Source organism: Oryctolagus cuniculus, chromosome 6 (assembly GCF_051225735.1).
Source record: "Oryctolagus cuniculus isolate XC-2025 breed Fujian yellow rabbit chromosome 6, ASM5122573v1, whole genome shotgun sequence".
Lineage (NCBI taxonomy): Eukaryota > Metazoa > Chordata > Mammalia > Lagomorpha > Leporidae > Oryctolagus > Oryctolagus cuniculus.
The window spans coordinates 38507990-38528565 of NC_142872.1; the positions used below are offsets into that span (position 1 = coordinate 38507990).

The window sequence follows — 20576 nt, forward strand, 5'->3', positions numbered from 1 at the left end:
CTGATTTCGGCTTCCTGTAGGAGCCTGGGAGGCAGCAGGTGATGTGCCTGCCACCCATGGGGGAGGCCTGGACTAGATCCCTGGCTCCCGCGTTGGGCCTAGCACAGTCCGAGTCTTGAGGGCATTTGGAGAGTAACTCCACGGACGGGAGCTCTGTCTGTCTGTTTCCCTCTCTCTCCTCCTCCCCTCCCCCACCCCATACCTCCTCTCTGAAAGTCTCAACCATGGCTACCCTAGACACCTAGGTGAAGCCAAAACTTGCTAAATTGGTCAGATGGCGGGCAGCCCAACTGGTGCTAAGTGAGACGTTGTCCTGCTCAGTTCAGTCTTAAAGATTGGGGCACTCAAGGGTGATAAACCAGATGAGTTAGAGTTTGACACTTCTCTGACCATCCTGGAGTTGGAGATGACCTCTGACCTCTGACCCCAGGGTTCAACCAAAGGAAACTGGAATTCATCGAGTCAGTGAGATCTGAAAGCTCTGATGAGCTCTACCCTGATTCCTCAGTATTAACTTCCCAGAAGACACAAAGTCAGCTTGAGTGTGAACTGGAGAAGAGGCTCGGAGGTAACAAGAAAGCTCAAAAAGGAAGACGGCACAAGGCAGCCCCCGGTGGCTCCGTCTTCCTGCATGAAATTAGGAAACTGCATGGGCCAAAGAATCATCGGGCGCGGGCAGCAGCAGGTTACAAAGCTAATCTTAGATAAAGTGCGGCAGAGGGTCAGGAGCCAAGGCTGAAGGCTCGTCTGGTGCATGTGTGAAGCTCGCAGGCAAGGGTGTTCACTTCGAATTCCCAGGGTTTGAATCCAGACCAAAGCCTTATGGCTCACACCCCCACGTCCACACACTCATCCACACCCGGCCCTTTGTTTGGGGCAGGTTAGGCTTCTCTGGATGGAACCAGTCCCCTGATACATTAGCTCACGTGGACCAGAAAGAGCACTGGACTCACAGTGGAGCTGGGCCGTGGCACTGCTGCTTGCGTATCCCGTGAGCCTGGGCGAGGGCTTTCCGTCAGTGTGCAGGTACTGCAGGCCATGTGAGGGCCACGTCTGTGCAGCCCTCCTCATGTCCACATCCTCACACTCGGCACTCAGCATCTCCAGAGACAGCATGCCTTATCTTTAGCACAAGGCAACTGGAGGAGACCAGCGGTCAGACACGTGCCTAGCGGGGCTCACAGGAGCAAACGCGAGCTGGCCCAGGTGCTCCTCACAGGGAGTGGCAGACAAGCGAGCTCAGGCCACGTTCCAAAGAGGCAGCGAGTCCTTCGCTCCAGTGCAACCTATGCAACCTACCCTGCAGGTCCGGTTCTTCCTTTTCAGAGAGACTGAGAATGCAAATATTTATGGGCTCTGTCTTGATTACTAGGGCCTAGCCCTCAATTCAAAATTTTTAAAGTACAGATAAAAAAAATTAAAAATGGATACAACCAAGCAGGCATATGGATGGCCTGGAATTGGCCCTCAGGCTGCCAGTTCACACCTTCTAGATCTAATTATCTATAATCTGGAATTCCTGCCAGGTGAATCCTGGCCTCGCTGGGGCTCTTTCCTCGTCTGTGAAATGGCAGTTGGTTCCTGCACGGCCTGCCCCATCAGGCAACTGTGAAACGCCAAGACGGCACTGAGGCCCCTTGCAAGGACAGGGCGTGGCAGGTGTGCTGCGTTCCGGCACGTCAGGGGACGTGAGTGCCTGTGTGGGAAAGCACCATCCTTCAGTGGGGCCACCATGTCTGACACTGAACTTTTGGTCATGCTGAACGTGCCAAGAGAGACCTACCCTTCCATCCGGAGTCCTGGGACCAGAGTAGGGTGGAACCTCGCCCATCAGAACTGGCCACACATCAAAAAATTCCTAGGAGCAAAAAAGAAATAATTACATGTTTTGATGATAGATCAAGAAAAGGAGATGAAGGAAAGATGAGTCATTTGTCTCTGAAATCTGAAGGGTGGGAAGAGCTCCCTGAAACCTGAGGCTGGAGGGAACGTGAGACTCACAAGAATTAGAGGATAACCACACCCGCCTTAGGAAATAGTGAAGAACTGGATCTGTCCAATCGTTGGCCAAGATCATTAGAGCTTAGCTGGGGCACTCTGCGTGTTATGGGACCAGAGAGGGAAAGTAGACTCTCTGACTCAGAAGTTCATTTTAAGGACATGCTAAGTGTGTGATAAAATATTTAACTAAAACAATGTCCCTTGCAATATCACCTTCAAGTAATGAAAAGTTAGAAATAAGCCAAATGTCCAACAAGAGGGGATTTATAAATCAATTGTGGCACATCTACTAACGATGATGTAATAGGTGTGTGACTGTTGGTTGAACAGGTATCTAGGATACACGGAGCAGTGAAAAATGTGAGATGCCAAAAAGATCATGTAACCCCACTATTTAATTATATATAGAAAAATTCACAACACATATAATGTGAAAAATTCATAACAAAGCGCTAGTAATTATTTTATCTGTGTGATTGAGACAAGGTGGTAACTGAATCAGATCCCCCCCCCCTTTTTTTTAAAGATTTCTTTATTTAATTGAAAAGCAGAATTACGGGGGGGGGGGGGGTCTTCTATCTGCTAGTTTGCTCCCAAATGGCTACAACAGCCAGGGTTGGGCCAGAAGCCTGGAACTCCATGAGTCTCCCATATGAGCGGCAGGGGTCCAAATACTTGGGCCATTCTTTACTGCCTTCCCAGGTGCATGAGCAGGGAGCTGGATCAGAAGTGGGGCAGCCAGGTCTCGAACCAGTGCTCAGCTCGGATGCTAGCAGCATAGATGATGGCTTAACCTGCTTTGCCACTACAGCAGCCCTCAGATTTTTTAAATAATAAACGTAATTGCTTTGTTAATCAGAATATAATTTTTTTGTAATAAGAAAAGTGGTGCCAAATGTGGACAGATAGGTCCTTATCTGAAATCCGACAAGGAGTGACTGTGTAAGCAACAGAAGCAAGAGGCCACTAGCCTCGGGCTGCCTCAGTTCTTTGAGCTTCTGCAGGAGAGAACAATTTAAGATCTCATGGGGAAAAAGTGCAACCTAACTTAGTGTATACACAATCCAAAAACTCAATCCAGGAGGAAGTTTTTGTAACAAATAGCTATGTTCCAGCCAATCACAGGCAAGCACCTGATCAGACCATGCCTACACAAGACAGAAGTCCAGCTGGACTTTTTTACGACAAAAGTTCCCTGCCCACCCTGTGGAGCACAGCCCCTCCGAGCCTCTTCAGCTCCTGAGTGCTGCCCCAGTCATGAATTATTGTTTGCTGAAATGAGTTGTGTTAAGTTTATTGTCTCACATTTTGATCTTAACAGAAGAAGTAGAAAAAGGGCCAGCAGAGGAGATGCACACTATGTAGCCTCAAGAGAAGAGGCCCTGAGGCCTCACCTGGGCTCTGCTAGGTCCTACTGCCAGGGCTCCCTTTGCACACGGAGCTGCCTAGCTCACGTTAGGCCAAATCCAGGCATGGCAGAGGGGGCCTCCTCCTCCTGTGCCCTCTCTTCTCACTCATCTGCTCGTATTTAGGGACGCACAGCAGCCTGTGAACTCCGGCTTGTTGTGGGCAGGTGCCGAGCCCTCCCCGCTCCTGTGTCTCTGCCTCTCTTGTGTTTGGACATACTCATCCTGGTGCTTTGCTCATTACGGTATCATCCCCAGGATGAGCAGAAGGGAGTCCACATGAGCTTCAGATTCTGTGGTCACAGCCTCCTGCCCAACTGGGCTCTTGTTCTAAACTACTGACTACAGGCGAAGTTCAGTTCTGGGTGAAAATGTGAACTGGGGCCTCCCGGAGCCCTGCGAGCTGTTTGCTGTGAGATAGAAGTGAATAAGGCACAGTTCGTGCCCTGGAGGGACTCACTGTCTCCTGAGATGGATGGTCTAATACTCAGATACCATAACAAGGTACACAGAGTAGGAACCAAAGCAGCAGTGGGAAGGGGTATGAGTGCCAGAGGAGCCCAGAAGAACAAGTTCCCAGGGCTGATAACTTGTGTGGCCAAACACTGGGTGGATCTGAAGCTTGTTCCAGGAAGAAGAAAAAAAACTGTCAGACAAGCAGCCAGGTGGAGAGTGGCAGTGAATCTGTGATTTCTCCATCTCCCCACGGCCTCCTTCTCTTTTGAAAAATTTTTATTTTTTGTCATTTATTTTCATTTTACTAGAATAGCAGAGGGAGATATCTCCTCTGCTGTTCACTCCCCAAATGCCTGCAACAACTGGGACAGAGCTAGACTGAAGCCCAGAATTCATTCTAGGTCTCCCACATAGGTCACAGGGACCCAGTTGCTGAGCCATCCTCTACGCCTCCCAGGGTGCATTAACAGGAAGCTGGGATTGGAAGCCCAGCCAGGTCTCGAACCCAGGCACTTGGTAATGAGTGTGGACATCCCTAGGAGCACCTTAAGTACTGTGCCTGCCCCCTTCCTCCTTTCTCATTGACTTTGTAAAGCTGTTACAAACTTCCCAGCCTCAAATGCCCACTGTAACAACAGAAAACAGACAAGGACATCATACCATCATCTAATTCATCCATTTAAATTTAGGATCCAGTGGTTTCAATGACCTTTTCCACAATGTCAAACTCAGGTGAAAAAAAAAAAAAGTTGAGGTGCGGGGGGCCAGGTTCTTAGTGTGACTGCCGGCAGTCTAGTGCACTTCTGACTACTAAATTGTTCCATCCTTAGGAGATGACTAACTTGGAAAATTCTTGTTTGAATGTGGTCTTTGCTTTTGACAGGTAGTTCAAAAGAAACAGGTGACAGAGCAGCATAGCATAACGTGACCTGAGCCTGGGTCAAGCTTGCTGCAAGCTAGACACCTTGAAATGGAAATGGAATCTTTTAAATCTAAATGCTCAGAAATGCTTTTAATGGAGAAGGAACCATTTGTTTTTATGAATCCATTCCATTGCAGCTTCATAAGGGAGAAGAAAAGGGCATATTGCTAGAATTAGCAATGTTTGATTCAACCCTTACAGACCAAGAGTATGCAAAAATTAGGGCTGGTGTTGTGGTCCAGCAGGTCAAGCTGCTGCATCCCATAGGAGCCCTGGGTTTGAGATCTGGCTGCTGCCCTTCTGATGTAGCTTCCTGCTGATACCCCTGGGAAAGCAGTGGAAGATGCCCCCTGAAATCCCCGTGGGAGACCCAGATGGACTTTCAGGCTCCTGGCTTCTGCCTGGCCCAGCCCTGGGCCACTCTGGGGAGTGAACCAGCAGATAGAATATCTTTCTCTCTCACTATCTCTGTATCTGCCTCTCTCCCTCTCCCTCTGTAAGTCTGCCTTTCAAATAAATAAATGAATCTTACAAAATAAAAAGAGTATGCAAAAACCACATGCATGTTCTAGAATCCAGGTGGTCCAATGCACTAGAGTCACTCAGGAGGATGTTTTAAAGGCAAAACTCAGAATAGACTTGTATGTACTTGGAAATCTGGTTTGTGAGAAAGTAGCTAATCAAAATAACGGCATGGAAAAATAGTGGTTAAAGGGTGGACTATTTTTTAAGTAGGAAATACAGGGGAAAAAAACAGCCTCCAATTTACACTGCATACATTTTTAATTTCGAGTTAAATAAGGATAGGTACTTGGCACAGTGGCTGAGATGCCACATCCCATGTCAAAGTGCCTGGGTACCAGTCTTAGCTCTCCTGCTTCTGATCCAGTTCTTGGCTAATGCGCACCCTGGGAGGCAGGAAGTGGTGGCTCAATTACTTGGGTCCCTCCCATCCACGTGGGTGACCCAGACTGAGTTCCAAGATCCTGGCTTCTGTCTGCTCCAGTCCTAACTGTTGTAGGTATTTGGGCAGTGAATCAGGAGACGGAAGATCTCTCTCCATCTCTGCCTTTCAAATAAAAGAGTAAATAAAGCTATATTAAGCAAAACCATAAAATACTAAAAGATAAGACATTATTATTTCAGAATCTCTTTATACTATTGGGGGTAGGAAAGTCTTTACTCAATAAAACCCAGAATTCAGGAGCCATAAAAAGTATTTTCAATCTTATGTATAAAGGAAGATGTCATAAACTGTGTTAAAATATAACCCAGAAACAGGACAAAAATGTTTGCAGCATGTTTTACAGATATATAATCTCTATTACAAATAAAGCACTCCTATAGATTGATAAGAAATAGACAATTTGGCTGGCGCCACAGCTCACTAGGCTAATCCTCCGCCTGCAGCGCAGGCACACCAGGTTCTAGTCCCGGTTGGGGCGCCAGATTCTGTCCCGGTTGCCCCTCTTCCAGGCCAGCTCTCTGCTGTGGCCAGGGAGTGCAGTGGAGGATGGCCCAAGTGCTTGGGCCCTGCACCCCATGGGAGACCAGGATAAGTACCTGGCTCCTGCCATCAGATAAGCGCAGTGCGCCAGCCACAGCGCACCAGCCGCGGCGGCCATTGGAGGGTAAACCAGCGGCAAAGGAAGACCTTTCTCTCTGTCTCTCTCTCTCACTGTCCACTCTGGCTGTAAAAAAAAAGAAAAAAGAAAAAAAAAGGAAATAGACAATTTAGACAATTTACAGGCCAGAGCCATGGCTCACTAGGCTAATCCTCCACCTGTGGTGGCGGCACACCAGGTTCTAGTCCCCGTTGGGGCGCCAGATTCTGTCCCCGTTGCTCCTCTTCCAGTCCAGCTCTCTGCTGTGGCCCGGGAAGGCAGTGGAGGATGGCCCAAGTGCTTGGGCCCTGCACCCCATGGGAGACCAGGAGGAAGCACCTGGCTCCTGGCTTCGGATCGGCGCAGCATGCCGGCCATAGTGGCCATTTGGGGGGTGAACCAATGGAAGGAAAACCTTTCTGACTCTCTCTCGCTAACTCTGTCAAAAAAAAAAAAAAGACAATTTTCAAGATAAGCAAGTAACATATTTGGGCACTGGGTGGAACAAGAGAAGTTCACAAACACAAAAATATATTTACACAATCTCATTAGTAATCAGTGCAAAAATAATTGGAAGGAAAAAAAGTATACTACTTTTTGCCTGTTCTCATAGGAAATTTTTCTTTAAAAATATGATGTCAAAAATTTGGGGGAATGCCGGCGCCGCAGCTCACTAGGCTAATCCTCCGCCTTGCGGGGCCGGCACACCAGGTTCTAGTCCCGGTTGGGGCGCCGGATTCTGTCCCTGTTGCCCCTCTTCCAGGCCAGCTCTCTGCTGTGGCCAGGGAGTGCAGTGGAGGATGGCCCACGTGCTTGAGCCCTGCACCCCATGGGAGACCAGGATAAGTACCTGGCTCCTGTCATTGGATCAGTGCGGTGCACCGGCCGCAGCGCGCCGGCCATTGGAAGGTGAACCAACGGCAAAGAAAGACCTTTCTCTCTGTCTGTCTCTCTCTCACTGTCCACTCTGCCTGTTAAAAAAAAAAAAAAAATGGGGGGAATGGAATATTTAAAAATTAAAATTTTGGGAAAATCAAAAGTGAGTAACTCTACCCCAACTCTATTCCATAGATACTCTCATTCAAGTATGTAGGTGTTCAACTCCGAGGTCATTCAATACAGCAAATATTACACAAATATTTAGAAATAATTTTAACATACAGCTGTAGCAGAAGGGAGAGATAAATTATGGTATAGTCACATCACTCAAAAGCATGAGAAGAGTAGGTGCCTAGGGTAGTAGCTAAGATGCCCTTGTCCCACGATGGAGCACCTGCCTCCAGCGCCTCCCTCCAGCTTCCTGCCAGTGTAGACCGTGAGAAGCAGTAGTGATGGCTCAAGTAGCCAGCTTCCTGCCACCCTGGATTGCATTCCTGGCTCCCAGCTTCCACCCTGGCCCAGCCTTGGCCACTGAAGGCCAATGAACCAGTTGATGGGAACACATGCTCTCTCTCCCCCTCTCCTTTTCAAACAAATAAATTTTAAAAGTGTTTTACAAAGGAATGTGATAAACCCATATGCTCTACAGAACACAGGAGATTTTTACTTCTGTTGTTGGTGACTAGGAGCTTGTTTCAGACCAGTCCTCCAACTAGAATAATCTGGACTAAAGTCTGGACCGTGTGCATGCATAATAGATATGTATAAGTATTTATGTGCAGAAATCATGGAGGTGACAAGGCAGCAAGAACTTATGGGACAAAATCCCAGAGCAAGGAGAATCTAGGGCTGTGAGCCCGAAGTTGGATTCAGCTTTTCCCGTTGACCCACTGGCTGGCAGCTGAGACTCACTGGGCAAGCAGGACACAGCTGGACTTCAGAATCAGCCAAGGATGAGGGGTCTCTGAAAACACCCCTGGCTGGTGTCCATGGTCCCCTCTCCCAGCACAGATTTGTACCCTAGGAGTAAAAGTGACCCGCAGGGGGACCTCTGTTCACCAAGCCCACAGAGTGGCTTCAGATCAGCTCCGCCTCTGGTGGGATCAGGTGCTCTGTCTTTACTCCCACTGGCTTGCGGCGAGTGAAACGATCTGGCCCCATGCAGAAAATGACCAGTGCCACGAGGCAGAAACAGGTGAACAAGAGGAATGGGAGAGGCGGTCTGGGAAAACAGCCGGGAAGCACTACTGGGGGCCAGGTTGACCTCTGCCTCCTTAGCTGCCATGCCCACCACAAACCTGGCCCCCGGGGGACCAGATCTAACCATCATCTCCCCTGCAAAGGCCTGGCTGAGCCTCAGGCAAACCAACTTTCAGTACGTTTTCTGAGAGGTCCTGAAGGTGGCAGCTTGCTCTGCACTTCATCTAGAAGTTTCTTTGCTAGCCACCCTTACCTCCTCATCAGCCTTCTTCTCGCCTCTGCTTCCTTTTCCACCAGACTGGGGATATACAGGTGGTTTTGCTCCCCCGGCCCTGGACTGACTCCAAGGCTGCCGCGGCTCCGTTCAGTACAGACCCGGGTGAAGCTCCCACAGCCGTCCCAATTCACTGGCCTCTTCCCTGCCTAGCAGAGTGGGGAAGGCTCTGGGCTCCCTCAGGTGCCTCACCTTCTGCTTGGTCATGTCCAAGAGACCCACGGAGTATCTGTCACAGTTGAGGAAGGCGCGCACCGTGTACAGGGCTTTGTGGAACTGTCTCTCAATGTCTGTAAGTTCTTCAAAGACTTTGCTCCCAGACCACAGCAATATCTGAAGAAATAGAAAAAAAAAAAAAATCAAAGTTTCTGAAGCACAAAGCACCAGCTCATTTTGTTAGAGGAGACTAACAATTCTGTAAAGTTCTCAAAAGTTTAGCTTATGTAACCCTCAAAATAACCCAGAGAAATAGGACGATCATTCCCTTTTTATTTATTTATTTATTTGACAGATAGAGTTAGACAGTGAGAGAGAGAGACAGAGAGAAAGGTCTTCCCTCCACTGGTTCACCCCCCAAATGGCTGCCGCGGCCAGAGCTATGCTGATCCGAAGCTAGGAGCCAGGCACTTCCTCCTGGTCTCCCAAGTGGGTGCAGGGACCCAAACACTTGGGCCATCCTCCACTGCGCTCCTGGGCCACAGCAGAGAGCTGGACTGGAAGAGGGGCAACCGGGACTAGAACCCAGTACCCATATGGAATGCCAGCGCCGCAGACAGAGGATTAACCAAGTGAGCCACGGCGCTGGCCCCAATCATCCCCATTTTACAAATGGAGAAACTGAGGCTCACAGAGGAGAGGCAACCATTTCTAGCATGGGTTGTTCAAAGGAACAATAATAAACGCGATCTGAGCACAAGTGCAATATCTACGAGGTCTCATTTTCTGTTGATAAGTCTTTTGAGGGTGGTACCATAATTATCCCCATTTTTCAAATGAGGAGACTGAAGTTTAGAGAGATTAAAAGTGACTAGCTCGGGGTTTTAGAGCTAGAACCTGGCTGAGCAGGGACTCAAGACCCAACTGTCTGACTTGAGAACCTGTGTGCCTTAACCGCCCCGAGATACTGCTTTAGAAACACCCACTGCTGCATCCCTAACGCTAGGGGTGATGGTCAGAGACTGTGCAGTGGTTCCCAGGCACCTTCACAACCACCTGCCCTGCCGGCACTGACCCCAGCCACGCTTTAGTGAAAGGACGTGTCCGGTCCATTCCTTGCAGCCGGGGCCCTTACCTGGCCACGTCGGGTCTCGCAGTTGTGCAGGTAGCTCAGGTGGAACACCTTCATGATTAGATTTGCGAAGTTGAGATACTTGAGAAGAATCTAAAAATCACACAGCACGAAGGGCAGCAGATTAGAAGGAGACATCCCTCCCCTGGTCACTTCTGCCATCAGTGAATATCCGGGCATTTTAGAAGCTTCAGCAGAGGCGTTTGGGCAGATGGAGTGGTGGACTCCAAATGTGGCATTACTCGCGTGTAAAGCACACAGAATGCAGAATGCTGATGTCGCTCGGGGGTGTTAATGAAAAGTCAGCACTGCTCATCGAATCTCATGTCCCTCCGGAAAGTCACTCTTGTATGTTACCTGACCGTCACAAGTCTCCTGTGATGGGGATGCTGTAAAAACCACCCTCATTTTGCAAATAAGAAAACTGAGGCTCAGAGAAGTCGCTTGCCCAGGTCAAACAGCTAGATATTGGCAGAGTCAGGACAAGGGTCGCCCTCCCCACCTCCCGACTCCAGGGGGCAGTCTCCTGCCTTACCTCCCTCACAGAGCATCAGGCTGTCTGACAGTTGGGGAAACTGAGGCCAGGCCAAATAGCAAGAGTCCCGGGACTTGATGAGGAAGGAGAATGTGCTAGCAGTTTCTACAGCATCCTTACCTCTTCATCTCTCTTGCTGAAGTGGGTTCCATCCACTTTGTTCACGGCCATGATGACGGCTACCACGTCCTTCCCGTTCATTATGGGGGACGCCAAGATGTTCTTGGTCTGGTACTCCGTGAGGTTGTCCACAAAGTCACAGAAATGCTCATCCTGAAGGGAGGCAGAGACAGGTGCAGGCAGGTACGTGAAGAGCCAGGGCGATGCCGCGCCCCAGAGTCCCCGCTGACAGGGAGTGAGGGCGGTCCCGACTCTGGTCCTGCAGCAGGCTCTGGGTACCCAGAGGCGCTTTCAGCCTGGGAGCCCCCAAAATGCGGGAGAACAAGGTGGCCTGCGATGCAGGTGGACAGCCTGCGGTGGCCGAGGTGCGAGCAAAGCACAGCAGGTGCCAGGCACGAAAGGAAGGATGAGAGAGGCTTTCTGGAGGGTGACAGTTAACCCCACATAGAAAGTTGAGTGAGAGCTGCAAGGGAGTCGGGAAGACACCTCGGCGAGTGTCACAGTGGCAGTCGCTAGCAGAGACTGGGCATGGTGCTTCACCTGCATAGCCTCACCTTAATCCCCCCATAACCTAGGAAATGGGCGCCGTCAGCAGCTCTGACAGAGGGAAGAGTGTAGCTCAGGATGGCCCGTGTCGCGTGTGCGAGTGACTTCAGAACCTGTCCTCAGCTCCACTGCCTCTCGGAGGAGACTGGAGAATGTTAGATTGGGGTCCAGGCCACTGAACAAAACTTTTGTTATTTTCAGTTTTTCTAACACTCCAGTTCTAACACATGCAGCCAACACAATGGATTTCCCCTTTCCACAAGTCTTTTTGTTGGAGTTCATTTTATTTATGTATTTGAAAGGCAGAGAGAGAGACACAGAGAGAGAGAGAGAGAGAGAAAAGGAGATCTCCCCTCCTCAAGTTTATTTACCAATTACCCACAATGCCAGGGCGGGGCCAGGTCAAAACCAGAAGCCAGAAACTCAATCCGGGTTTCCCACTGGGTAGCAGGGACTCCAGCATCTGAACCATCGCTGTCTCCCTCTCACAGTTTGTGTTAGCAGGAAGCTGGAATTGGGAACGCAGCTGGGGCCAGAACCCAGGCCTCTGATACAGGATGCTCATGTCCTCAGTGGCATCTTAACCACTGTGCTAAACAGTCACCCCATCCCTCCCCTGCACACCCCATTCTGCAAATCTCATGAAAGCCCTACTGTGTGTCAGTCCTTAAACCAAGAACTGAGGACACAGCATGAGTAAGCTTCAGGCCACACCCAGATACATCAGTGATGGTGATCCAGGCTGTAAGGGCTTGGCTCAAAGCCAGGTGGGAGTACAGAGGAGCACACAGTAACAGATCTGGTCCCCAAGCAGCCTGGGAGGCCAGAAGCAAGTGCGGTGTGGGCCGCGTGGTCAGCCCGAGCCAACAGAGCCTGGATTGTCTCAAATTCGAAAGAATCCACTTTTCTGTACCTTGTAAAGCTTCCTGACTGTCGGCATCGCTTGGGAGGCCAGCCAGCCCCAGCCAGCACTGTTCACGCCATTGAGAAAGGTGACGCGTGTCACAGAGCCAATTCACCCGACTCTTTTTTTTTTTTTTTTTGACAGGCAGAGTGGACAGTGAGAGAGAGAGACAGAGAGAAAGGTCTTCCTTTGCCGCTGGTTCACCCTCCAATGGCCGCCGCTGCAGCCGGCGCACCGCGCTGATCCTGGCAGGAGCCAGGAGCCAGGTGCTTTTCCTGGTCTCCCATGGGGTGCAGGGCCCAAGCACCTGGGCCATCCTCCACTGCACTCCCTGGCCATAGCAGAGAGCTGGCCTGGAAGAGGGGCAACCGGGACAGAATCCGGCGCCCCAACCGGGACTAGAACCCGGTGTGCCGGCGCCGCAAGGTGGAGGATTAGCCTATTGAGCCACGGCGCCGGCCTCACCCGACTCTTCTAAAACCGAGTCTGTAGACTCTATCGCACGATGCGGAAAGTCAGCCTGCTGCCCCACGTCTCTGGATTTCTTCCAGGTAGACTGGGATGAAATAAACAGGAAGAGCTTTGTTGTCAGTGAAGAGCCAGGTGAAGGGTAAAGGAGTTAAGAGCCAGGGGAGCTCTGCTGGAATTAGCATTGGAGGATTAGGCAAGATCTCCAAAGAGGCATTTGCCATCAGCTTTGCAGCGCTCGCCTCTATCAGGGCAAGAAAATCCAGGGGCCTCACCTGCGTCTGGGGCAGGGTACCAGCGCCACCAGAGCCCTCTTTCCCACTGAGCTCTCTGCCCTGCAGCTCCCTCCCAGGCACTCCAGCTCCCAATTTGTGGGCGCTTAGGACATCGTGGTCAGTGTGATATTTTCAGCAAACAGTGTCCCAACCAACCATGTCATTGAGCCTCCAACTCCTAGAGGCAAAAGACTTAGGACCCCTTTAGCACCACTGATTTATGTAAAAGCCCAGGGATCAGAGGCGTAGGGGGAGCCTGGAATTATTCATGCATTCATTCTGTTAGCATGAAGCAAGGGCCATCCATAGGGAGCTTCAAAAGATGCATGGAAAATGCACATTGGGAGAAAGCCATGCACGGATTTAAATATTTTTTTATACAGCAAGAAACTCATCTTTTCCTTCCCCTTTCCCACAAACGTTTGGAAGTCGGCTACAGTAGGCACTGCTCTGGACCCTGGGGCTACCGAATAGGGGTGGCCTTTTTGCTATGGTGAGGCTTACCTTTAAATGGGAGAGATAGAGAAGAAACAAGTGAGCATTCTGCCTCCTGGCTCAGCAGGTTAAGCCTCCTCCTGCAACACCAGCATCCTGTATTGGAGCACCGGTTCGAGTCCTGGCCACTCCACTCCTGAATCTACCTCCCTGCTAATGCATCTGGGAAAGCAGCAGAGAGTGGCCCAAGTGCTTGGTCCCCTGCCACCCACATGAGAGACCTGGATGAATTTCCTGGCTCCTGGCTTCCATCTGGCCAAGACCCGGCCCCGGCCATTGCAGCTATTTGGAGAATGAACCAGCAGATGGTTCATTCTCATTCTCTTAACCCTCAGCCCACCCCCACCCCACCCCGCATTCTCTCTTCTGTCTGTCACTCTGCCTTTCTAATACATAAATCTGCAACAACTACAATGTTCTCCCTCCGGCATCACCCATAGACAGTGCAGGAGAGTATGGCGGCCAAGTCCTTTCGTTAGTCATGGGGGTCAGGCAAGGAGCTGAGAGAGCCAGCATGGGAGACACATTCCAAGCAGGGGCAGACAGAAGGCAGAGGCAGGAGGTGGGAATGGGCTTGGGCGATTTGAGGACAGAAAGATCCATGCAGCCAGAGCATGGAGCAGGAGAGGCAGACTGGAGGGCAAGGAAGTTAGGGTGGGCGGCGGGCCGATCCAGCAGGGCCTGAGTTTAGATTCCAGGCGTGAGGGAGCCTTGCTTCTCAGTCCCAGGTTCCCCAACCCCCTTTGCCCACAGGCACGGTGCTGAGCTCTCTGGTGCCCTGTGAGGAGACCTACTGTTTAGGAAATGATAGCATCACACCAGACCCACAGCCCAGCATCTCACTAACTCCTCAACAGCCATGCCACACACAGCTGGCCTCTTCCTCATTTGACAGCTTCCTAGCTGGTAAGGGCATAGCTGTTCCCTCAAGTCATTCATTGATTCCTTCCTTGATCCACCACCGATCAATTCATTCATTCATCCATATGTACTGAGCAGGGGTTCTGTGCTGGGCATTGGATACACCAAGAGCAGTAAGCCGGGGTATTATGAGTCCACAAATCAAACTAATGTGAAGCAGCCCCTACAACAGGAGGGGTGGTAAGCTGGGGGCCCAGGGAGGGAGGGACTTGTCCCATGGGTGGCTTCAGGACCTTTCAATCATCAGTAGTTGAACTCGCTCCTAGACTCAGTTTCCCCATTGGTAAAATCAGAATGCTGAGACAAGTCCCACTCTAAGTTTCTTTCTGGTCTAGCTTACTGGGTCCCAGTTCTCCCAGGGAGGGAGGATAGCAGAGGCAGACAATGGATGTGATAGTCTCTAGGGTGACAGACCACCAGGCAATGTGGGCAAATGCTGTGTCATTCATCCACTCAGTCACCTGTAGTGAGTGCCCACTCTGTCCCAAGCACTGGACCAGGTAGGTGCTGGGGACCAATGGTGAACAAGGCAGACAGGCACCGATGTTCTGATGGGCATCCTTGCCAGGAGAAGGTAAAAGACTGACACACAAACAAACTTGGAATGACAAGTAGGCATCCCAGATTTCCTAAGTAGAAACATAGGCTGCCTAGCCAAATTTGATTTTTGGGTACTTATTAGAAAATTTTTAGTGTGAGTGTGTCCTACATATTACATGGGATATACTTATACTAAAGCACTATCAATCAAAACTGAACCAGACAGCTAATATTTTCTCTGGTGGTTCAAATGGCAAGGCTTCCAGAGGAGGTGGTGAGGATGAGTAGGGATTTGCTAGGGAGTGGTGAGGTGCATTGCAGCCCTGGAAAACTCCATTTGCAGGTTCCAGTGCAGGGAGTGCGACCATTCCGCACACTTCTGAAGAGTCTGGAGGCTACAAGCCTCACTTGGTGCTCAAAGTTGAACTGGACCCCAGTCCGTACCACCTTCCTCCTCTTTCTCACCCAACTCCCAGTCACTGTTTGGCAAGGAAGGCTATTCCTTGCCCAGGGCCAAGAATTGAGTGAGGGTGATAGCACTGTGGCATAGAAGGTTAAGCCTCCCCCTGCAATGCCAGCATCCCATGTGGACGCTGGTTTGAGTCCTGGCTGCTCTCTGCTAATGCACCTGGGAAAGCAGTGGAAAATTACCCAAGTACTTGTGCCCCTGCAACCATGCAGGAGACCTGGAAGAAGCTCCTGGCCCCTGGCTTCAGCCTAGCCCAACCCCAGCCATTTGGGGAGTGAACCAGGGCATGGAAGATACTATCTCTCCCTCCCTCCCTCCCTCCCTCCCTCCCTCCCTCCCTCCCTCCCTCCCTCCCTCCTTCTCCTTTTGTCTCTGTATTTCTACATTTCAAATTAATAAATAAATATTTTTAAAGATAATTCAGTAAGAGTTCTCAAGGAGGACAGAAGCTAATACTGATTAGACCAGGGTGGCTGCCCATACTGTCTTCACCCCCAGGCCTGGGTCATGGCCAGGGAGAGAGACCCAGGCCTGAGAGCTTGCAGAGATGGACAGGGATGGCTTCCAGGGGGGTTGCTGAGGGCTGGCCAGGAGGCACCGGGCACCCCTCAGCGGGGCTCAGCACACTGTTAGGCACCATCATTTAGAATCAGAGGCCTTCAACCCCCAAGGCTCGAGAAGACTCCAGCATCCCCCTTCTCTGTTTGCCCACAAAGCAATCTAAACTGAACGCTGCTCGTGGCGAGACTGGATTCTTCTCCGAATTCCACTTAGATCCTTAGCAAGCACCACCTAAGCACAATGATAACAGGCGACAGGAGCTGCCAGTGTGAGCCCCTCCAGGCGTCCAGAGCAGGGCTAGGTGTGGAATCATTCTCACATTTAGTCCTCACAGCAACGCAGGAGGCAGCCGCTATCAGCCTGTGTTACAAACTGGGAAGTGAGCCCAGGTAGCTGGCTGGCTTGCCAGGGGCATGCTCTTAGAGAGTGACAGTCAACACTCACACCCTAAGCCGACTCCAGAGCACCAGATCTGAACTCTGCTCTAAGATTGGCAATGGCCTTTCTTTAAAAACATCCAGGTACCCAGGTTCATGACCTCACTTTATAGATAGGGAGGAAGTGTGGAATAACAGGGCACTTAACAGCAGGGACTAAAGGCCAGAGTGTCTGGGTTCAACATGGCCAATCTGTCACTAGCTGTGTGACCCTGAGCAACTTATATAAGCTTCCTGGGTTTTAGTTTCATTATCTGAGAAACAGGGATGGTAAGGGTTACGAGACAGGATTCTCACAATGATGAAATGAGTGAGACGATCCTTGTGGTGACCTGCTAGAGAGAGTCGAAGGGAGATGGAGTTGATTCTAATCTAGTTGGGTGAGTGGAGGAAAATTGCCCCCCCTTTCAATGCCCAGGAGGAGGTGCTAAGGGAGATTAACCCCCTGGGGTAGTCCACCCAGTATATTTCTCACAGGGGCCTTGTTTTTGTCTTATTTAATTTTTAAATTACTGTTATTTGAGAGGCATAGAGACAGAAAGAGCCCCTATCCACTGGTTCACTCCCTAAACACCCACAGGGTTGGAGCCTGGAGCTGGGCACTCAGTCCAAGTCTCTCACATGGGTTCCTGGCTCCCAGCTTTGGCCTGGCCCAGCCCTAGCTACTGCGGATACTTGGGAATTGGGCCAGGGTTTGGGAGGTCTCTGTCTCTGTCTACCTGCCTCTGTCTTCCTGCTACTCAGTGCATGGTAGCTGCTGAAGTCCACTGCATACAAAATAATAAGTAAAAAATTTTAAACAAATTCTTACATCATTACTGGACTGCAAGTCTTTTACGCCAGATGTCTGTGCACATCCGCCTGCACCAGACATGCTGGGTCCTGTGGGAAATGCTAGTGAAAGAGGCAGCCGTGGTCCCTGACCTCCAGGGCTTATTATGACCAGTGGGCTTAGGGCAGAGACTGTAACAGGGGATCAAAGAGGGTCTCCCTGGGGACAGGACTTTTAAGCTGAGATCTTAAGGATATGTAGGAATTGGCCTGGGCCGGGACTGGGGGGAGAACTGCAGAGCACCCTCTAGCAGCTGGCAGCCAGAGAGTGGGGAGGTCATCTGTGCCACATGACCAAGGAGGTGTTTGCTAGAACTCGCAGTGGAGTCCCAGGGAGCACAGGACTCTTAGAGAAACAGTGACCACAGTTAGAGTTTCCAGAACAGGCCAGCCCGTCGGCCCGCCTCCTGGCACAGCACGTGAAGAAAAACAGCATCACCTCTGTGATTCACCTGCCAGAAATGCGTAAGCCGAGTGGAATCACTGAGAAACATCAGACACGTTGGTCTGTAGCCTTCCAAACTACCAGCCCCATGGACACACTGAGCGACCACTTCCGCTCCCAGCAAACTGCAGAGACGGCGGGCGCTCAGGGGCGTTGGCAGACAGCAGGCCGAGACGGAATGGGAGCTGGTTATCAGCTGCGGTGCTGCACCCCTGTTCCTTTTCCTGGCTTCGTTCCCTGCACTATAGATCCATAAGGAAGGCCCTTGGCCTGGAAAACACGCAGTGAATTACTTATAGACGAAAGGTCACGATGGCTACAACTTCCTCGCACATGGCTGGGGGGAAATGGAGAGAGAAAGCTGATGTGGCAAGATGGGAATGACTGGTGAATGTGCAGGAAAGAGACACCATTCTTCCTACTATTCCAAGCTCGCCTGTGACGTTTGAAATATTTTTTTTTTGAAACAGAAAGTTCTAGTCAAAAAAAAAACCAAAAAACCCAGAAAGTTCTGAGTAACTAAGTAATGCCTAAAGAGGCGTGCTGGGTTCCTGCCCCCCACCCCTAGCCTGGTGCTGTTGGCGGCCAGCAGCTCCCCCATTCCTGTCCCCAGCACCCCGCCTCCACCCTTGCCCCCGGCACAGGTGCAAGCCCCGCTACGCTCTCTCACAGAAGGAAGAGAATACCTCCTCTGTGTTGGGGACGTTGGCCAGCTTTTTAGAGTGCGCGACGTGGCCCACGACACCCATGTCCAGGGGGAAGACGATCTCGGAGTCGGGCACCACCAGACAGTCCTCCAGGGCGGCGTCCTTGTGCACGTTGAAGAGCCGCGTGGCCAGCTCCGCCACGCCGTTGCGGGTCCTGTACATGAACAGGCTCATGCGGTCTGCCTGCAGGAGGAAGCACAGCTTCTTCATGACGTTGAAGGTGCATTTCTCAGCCTGCAGGTTCTCCTGAAAGTCTCGCAGCAGGTCGAAGATGACCTCGCTCTCCTCCACGCTGCTCAGCGTGTGGTAGCTGCTGAAGTCCACGGCTGCCTCCTTGGCCCCCAGGAGGTCTGAGAGCACCTGCGCCCTGTAGCGGTGGTTGCAGTATTGTTTGGCAAAGCCAATGTTCGAGTCCAGGAATTTCTCCACCTCCTCCGCCGTGACCTCGCCCATGGCTGGGAACCCCACGGGCTGCTTTGCCGGAGAAGCTGAGATGAAGACCTTCGAGGGCACTTGTATAGCCTGCAGCAAGGCGGATGGCCTCTTCAGGGTTTGCCCGGAGGCCCGTGTGGGAGCAGGAGCAAGCTCGGGAGATTAAGTCATTAATGCTGCCCAGGACCCTGGATTATGAGGATCAGTGTGCTCCAGATGCTTCCGGGCCCCCGGCGGGAGAAGGTGAGAGTTTCCTTTTCACCTTGGTCTGCGTAGAGCTGGAAGGGATTTCTGTGCAGAGCCGTGGGCGTGCTCAGCCAGCATCCCAGCAGAGGTTACGCAGGGGCGGCACAGGGGTGCTGGAGGGGTGCTGGTCTGCCCTCTGCGGGACTTTTCTTAACCATGTGACGTGGAAGCCCGAGTGCATCGGCTTCTCCTGGACAGTCGGCCGCTCTCACTCCTTGTGGCAGGGCCTGCCCTTCCCTCACCCCTCTCCCCCACCTCTGCTCCCCCTTTCCCGAAGCCTCCCCGGTGTGGGCCTGCAGTTTGCGTGGCCACCGCTTGGCCTGCGTCCTGCCTGTCCAGTGTGGGTCTCATATCTAAGATCTTCCCCAGCACCTCCCTGATGTCGTCACTCTAACAGCTCTCAGAAAAGCAACACAGCTGGCATGGGTGTTGTGGCGCAGTGGCTAGATTGTTGCTGGGGTGTCCCGTGTGAGAGAGCCTGGGGTTGAATCCTGCTTCTGCTTCCTAGCCGGCTTCCTGCTCATGTGCCTGGAAGGTAGCAGGTGATGGCCCGAGTGCTTGAGTCTCTGCCACGCTTATAGGAAACCAGGATGGAGTTCCTGGCTCCTGGCTTAGGCCTGCTCCGGCGCCAGCTGTTGTGGCATTGGGGGACTGAACCAGAGGATGGAAGATCTGTCTCTCCCGCTCTCTCTCTGTCACTTTGCCTTTCAAATAAATGTATTTTTAACACACACACACACACACACACACACCTTTCATAGTTTTCTTTTATTACGAAAGTAATACATGTTTGCTATGGAAAATACACAGAGAAGACAAAATCACCCATGATCCTGCTGCTTTGAGGTAATGTCCAGTTAGCAGTTTGGTTTCTATTCTTTCTACGGAGGCTTTTTTTCTTTTTTAAGATTTATTTATTTGTTTGAAAGTCAGAGTTAGAGAGAGATGGATTGATAAAGAAGGAGAGACAGAAAAAGACCTTCCATCCATTGGCTCTCTCCCCAAATGGTTCCAACTGCCAGGCTGGGGCCAGGCCGAAGCCAGGAGCCTAGAGTTCCATCCAGGCTTCTCTCATGGGTGACAGGGACACAAGCACTTGGGCCATCTTCCACTGCTTTCCTAGGTGCACTAGCAGGGAGCTGGATTGGAAGTGGAGCAGCCGGGACTTGAACAAGTGCTCACGTGGAATGCTGGCCTTGTGGGCTGTGGATTAACTGCTGCACCACAACACTGACCCTCCACAGAGGCTTAACTTTCAAAACTCTGTTTTCTTTCAGTCTATTTTATCGTTTTCTTGCTGTTTTCATGCATTTTTCCTGGCTTCCACCTGAGCCTTCTTGGTGTGAGAAATGTACACAATAGCCCAGATGCTGCTATCAGTGAATGTCAAAGGGCCAGGATGCTGGCAGGTGGAAGGAGCACTTTTCTTTTTGGATGAACTTGACTGTAGCTTCCATGACATCTCCATGCTGCAAATACTGACATCTTTACTTAGCCCCATGGAATGCATTATTATAGACAATTGAACTTTGTAAATAAACTTTGGACTTTGTAAATGAACTTGAGTGGAAAGTGGATTGCTTCCTTTGTTGAAGGGCGTAATAAACTCTTGGA

General features: G+C 51.0%; 1 protein-coding gene across 1 annotated transcript in view; it reads right to left on the reverse strand.

The window, feature by feature from the left end:
* The window catches only part of PDE6A (phosphodiesterase 6A), a 66369-nt gene extending 47474 nt beyond the window's left edge, over positions 1 to 18895 (reverse strand). The window contains exons 1-6 of the mRNA XM_089336074.1: positions 18264 to 18895; positions 16438 to 16443; positions 10686 to 10832; positions 10034 to 10123; positions 8935 to 9075; positions 1784 to 1858 (exon numbers count right to left, since the gene is read on the reverse strand). Of these exons, the coding sequence (XP_089192200.1) occupies positions 1784 to 1858; positions 8935 to 9075; positions 10034 to 10123; positions 10686 to 10832; positions 16438 to 16443; positions 18264 to 18737 (933 nt within the window). The 5' untranslated portion in view covers positions 18738 to 18895. The remainder of the gene's footprint in view (positions 1 to 1783; positions 1859 to 8934; positions 9076 to 10033; positions 10124 to 10685; positions 10833 to 16437; positions 16444 to 18263) is intronic.
* Between the last annotated feature and the right edge of the window lie 1681 nt (positions 18896 to 20576).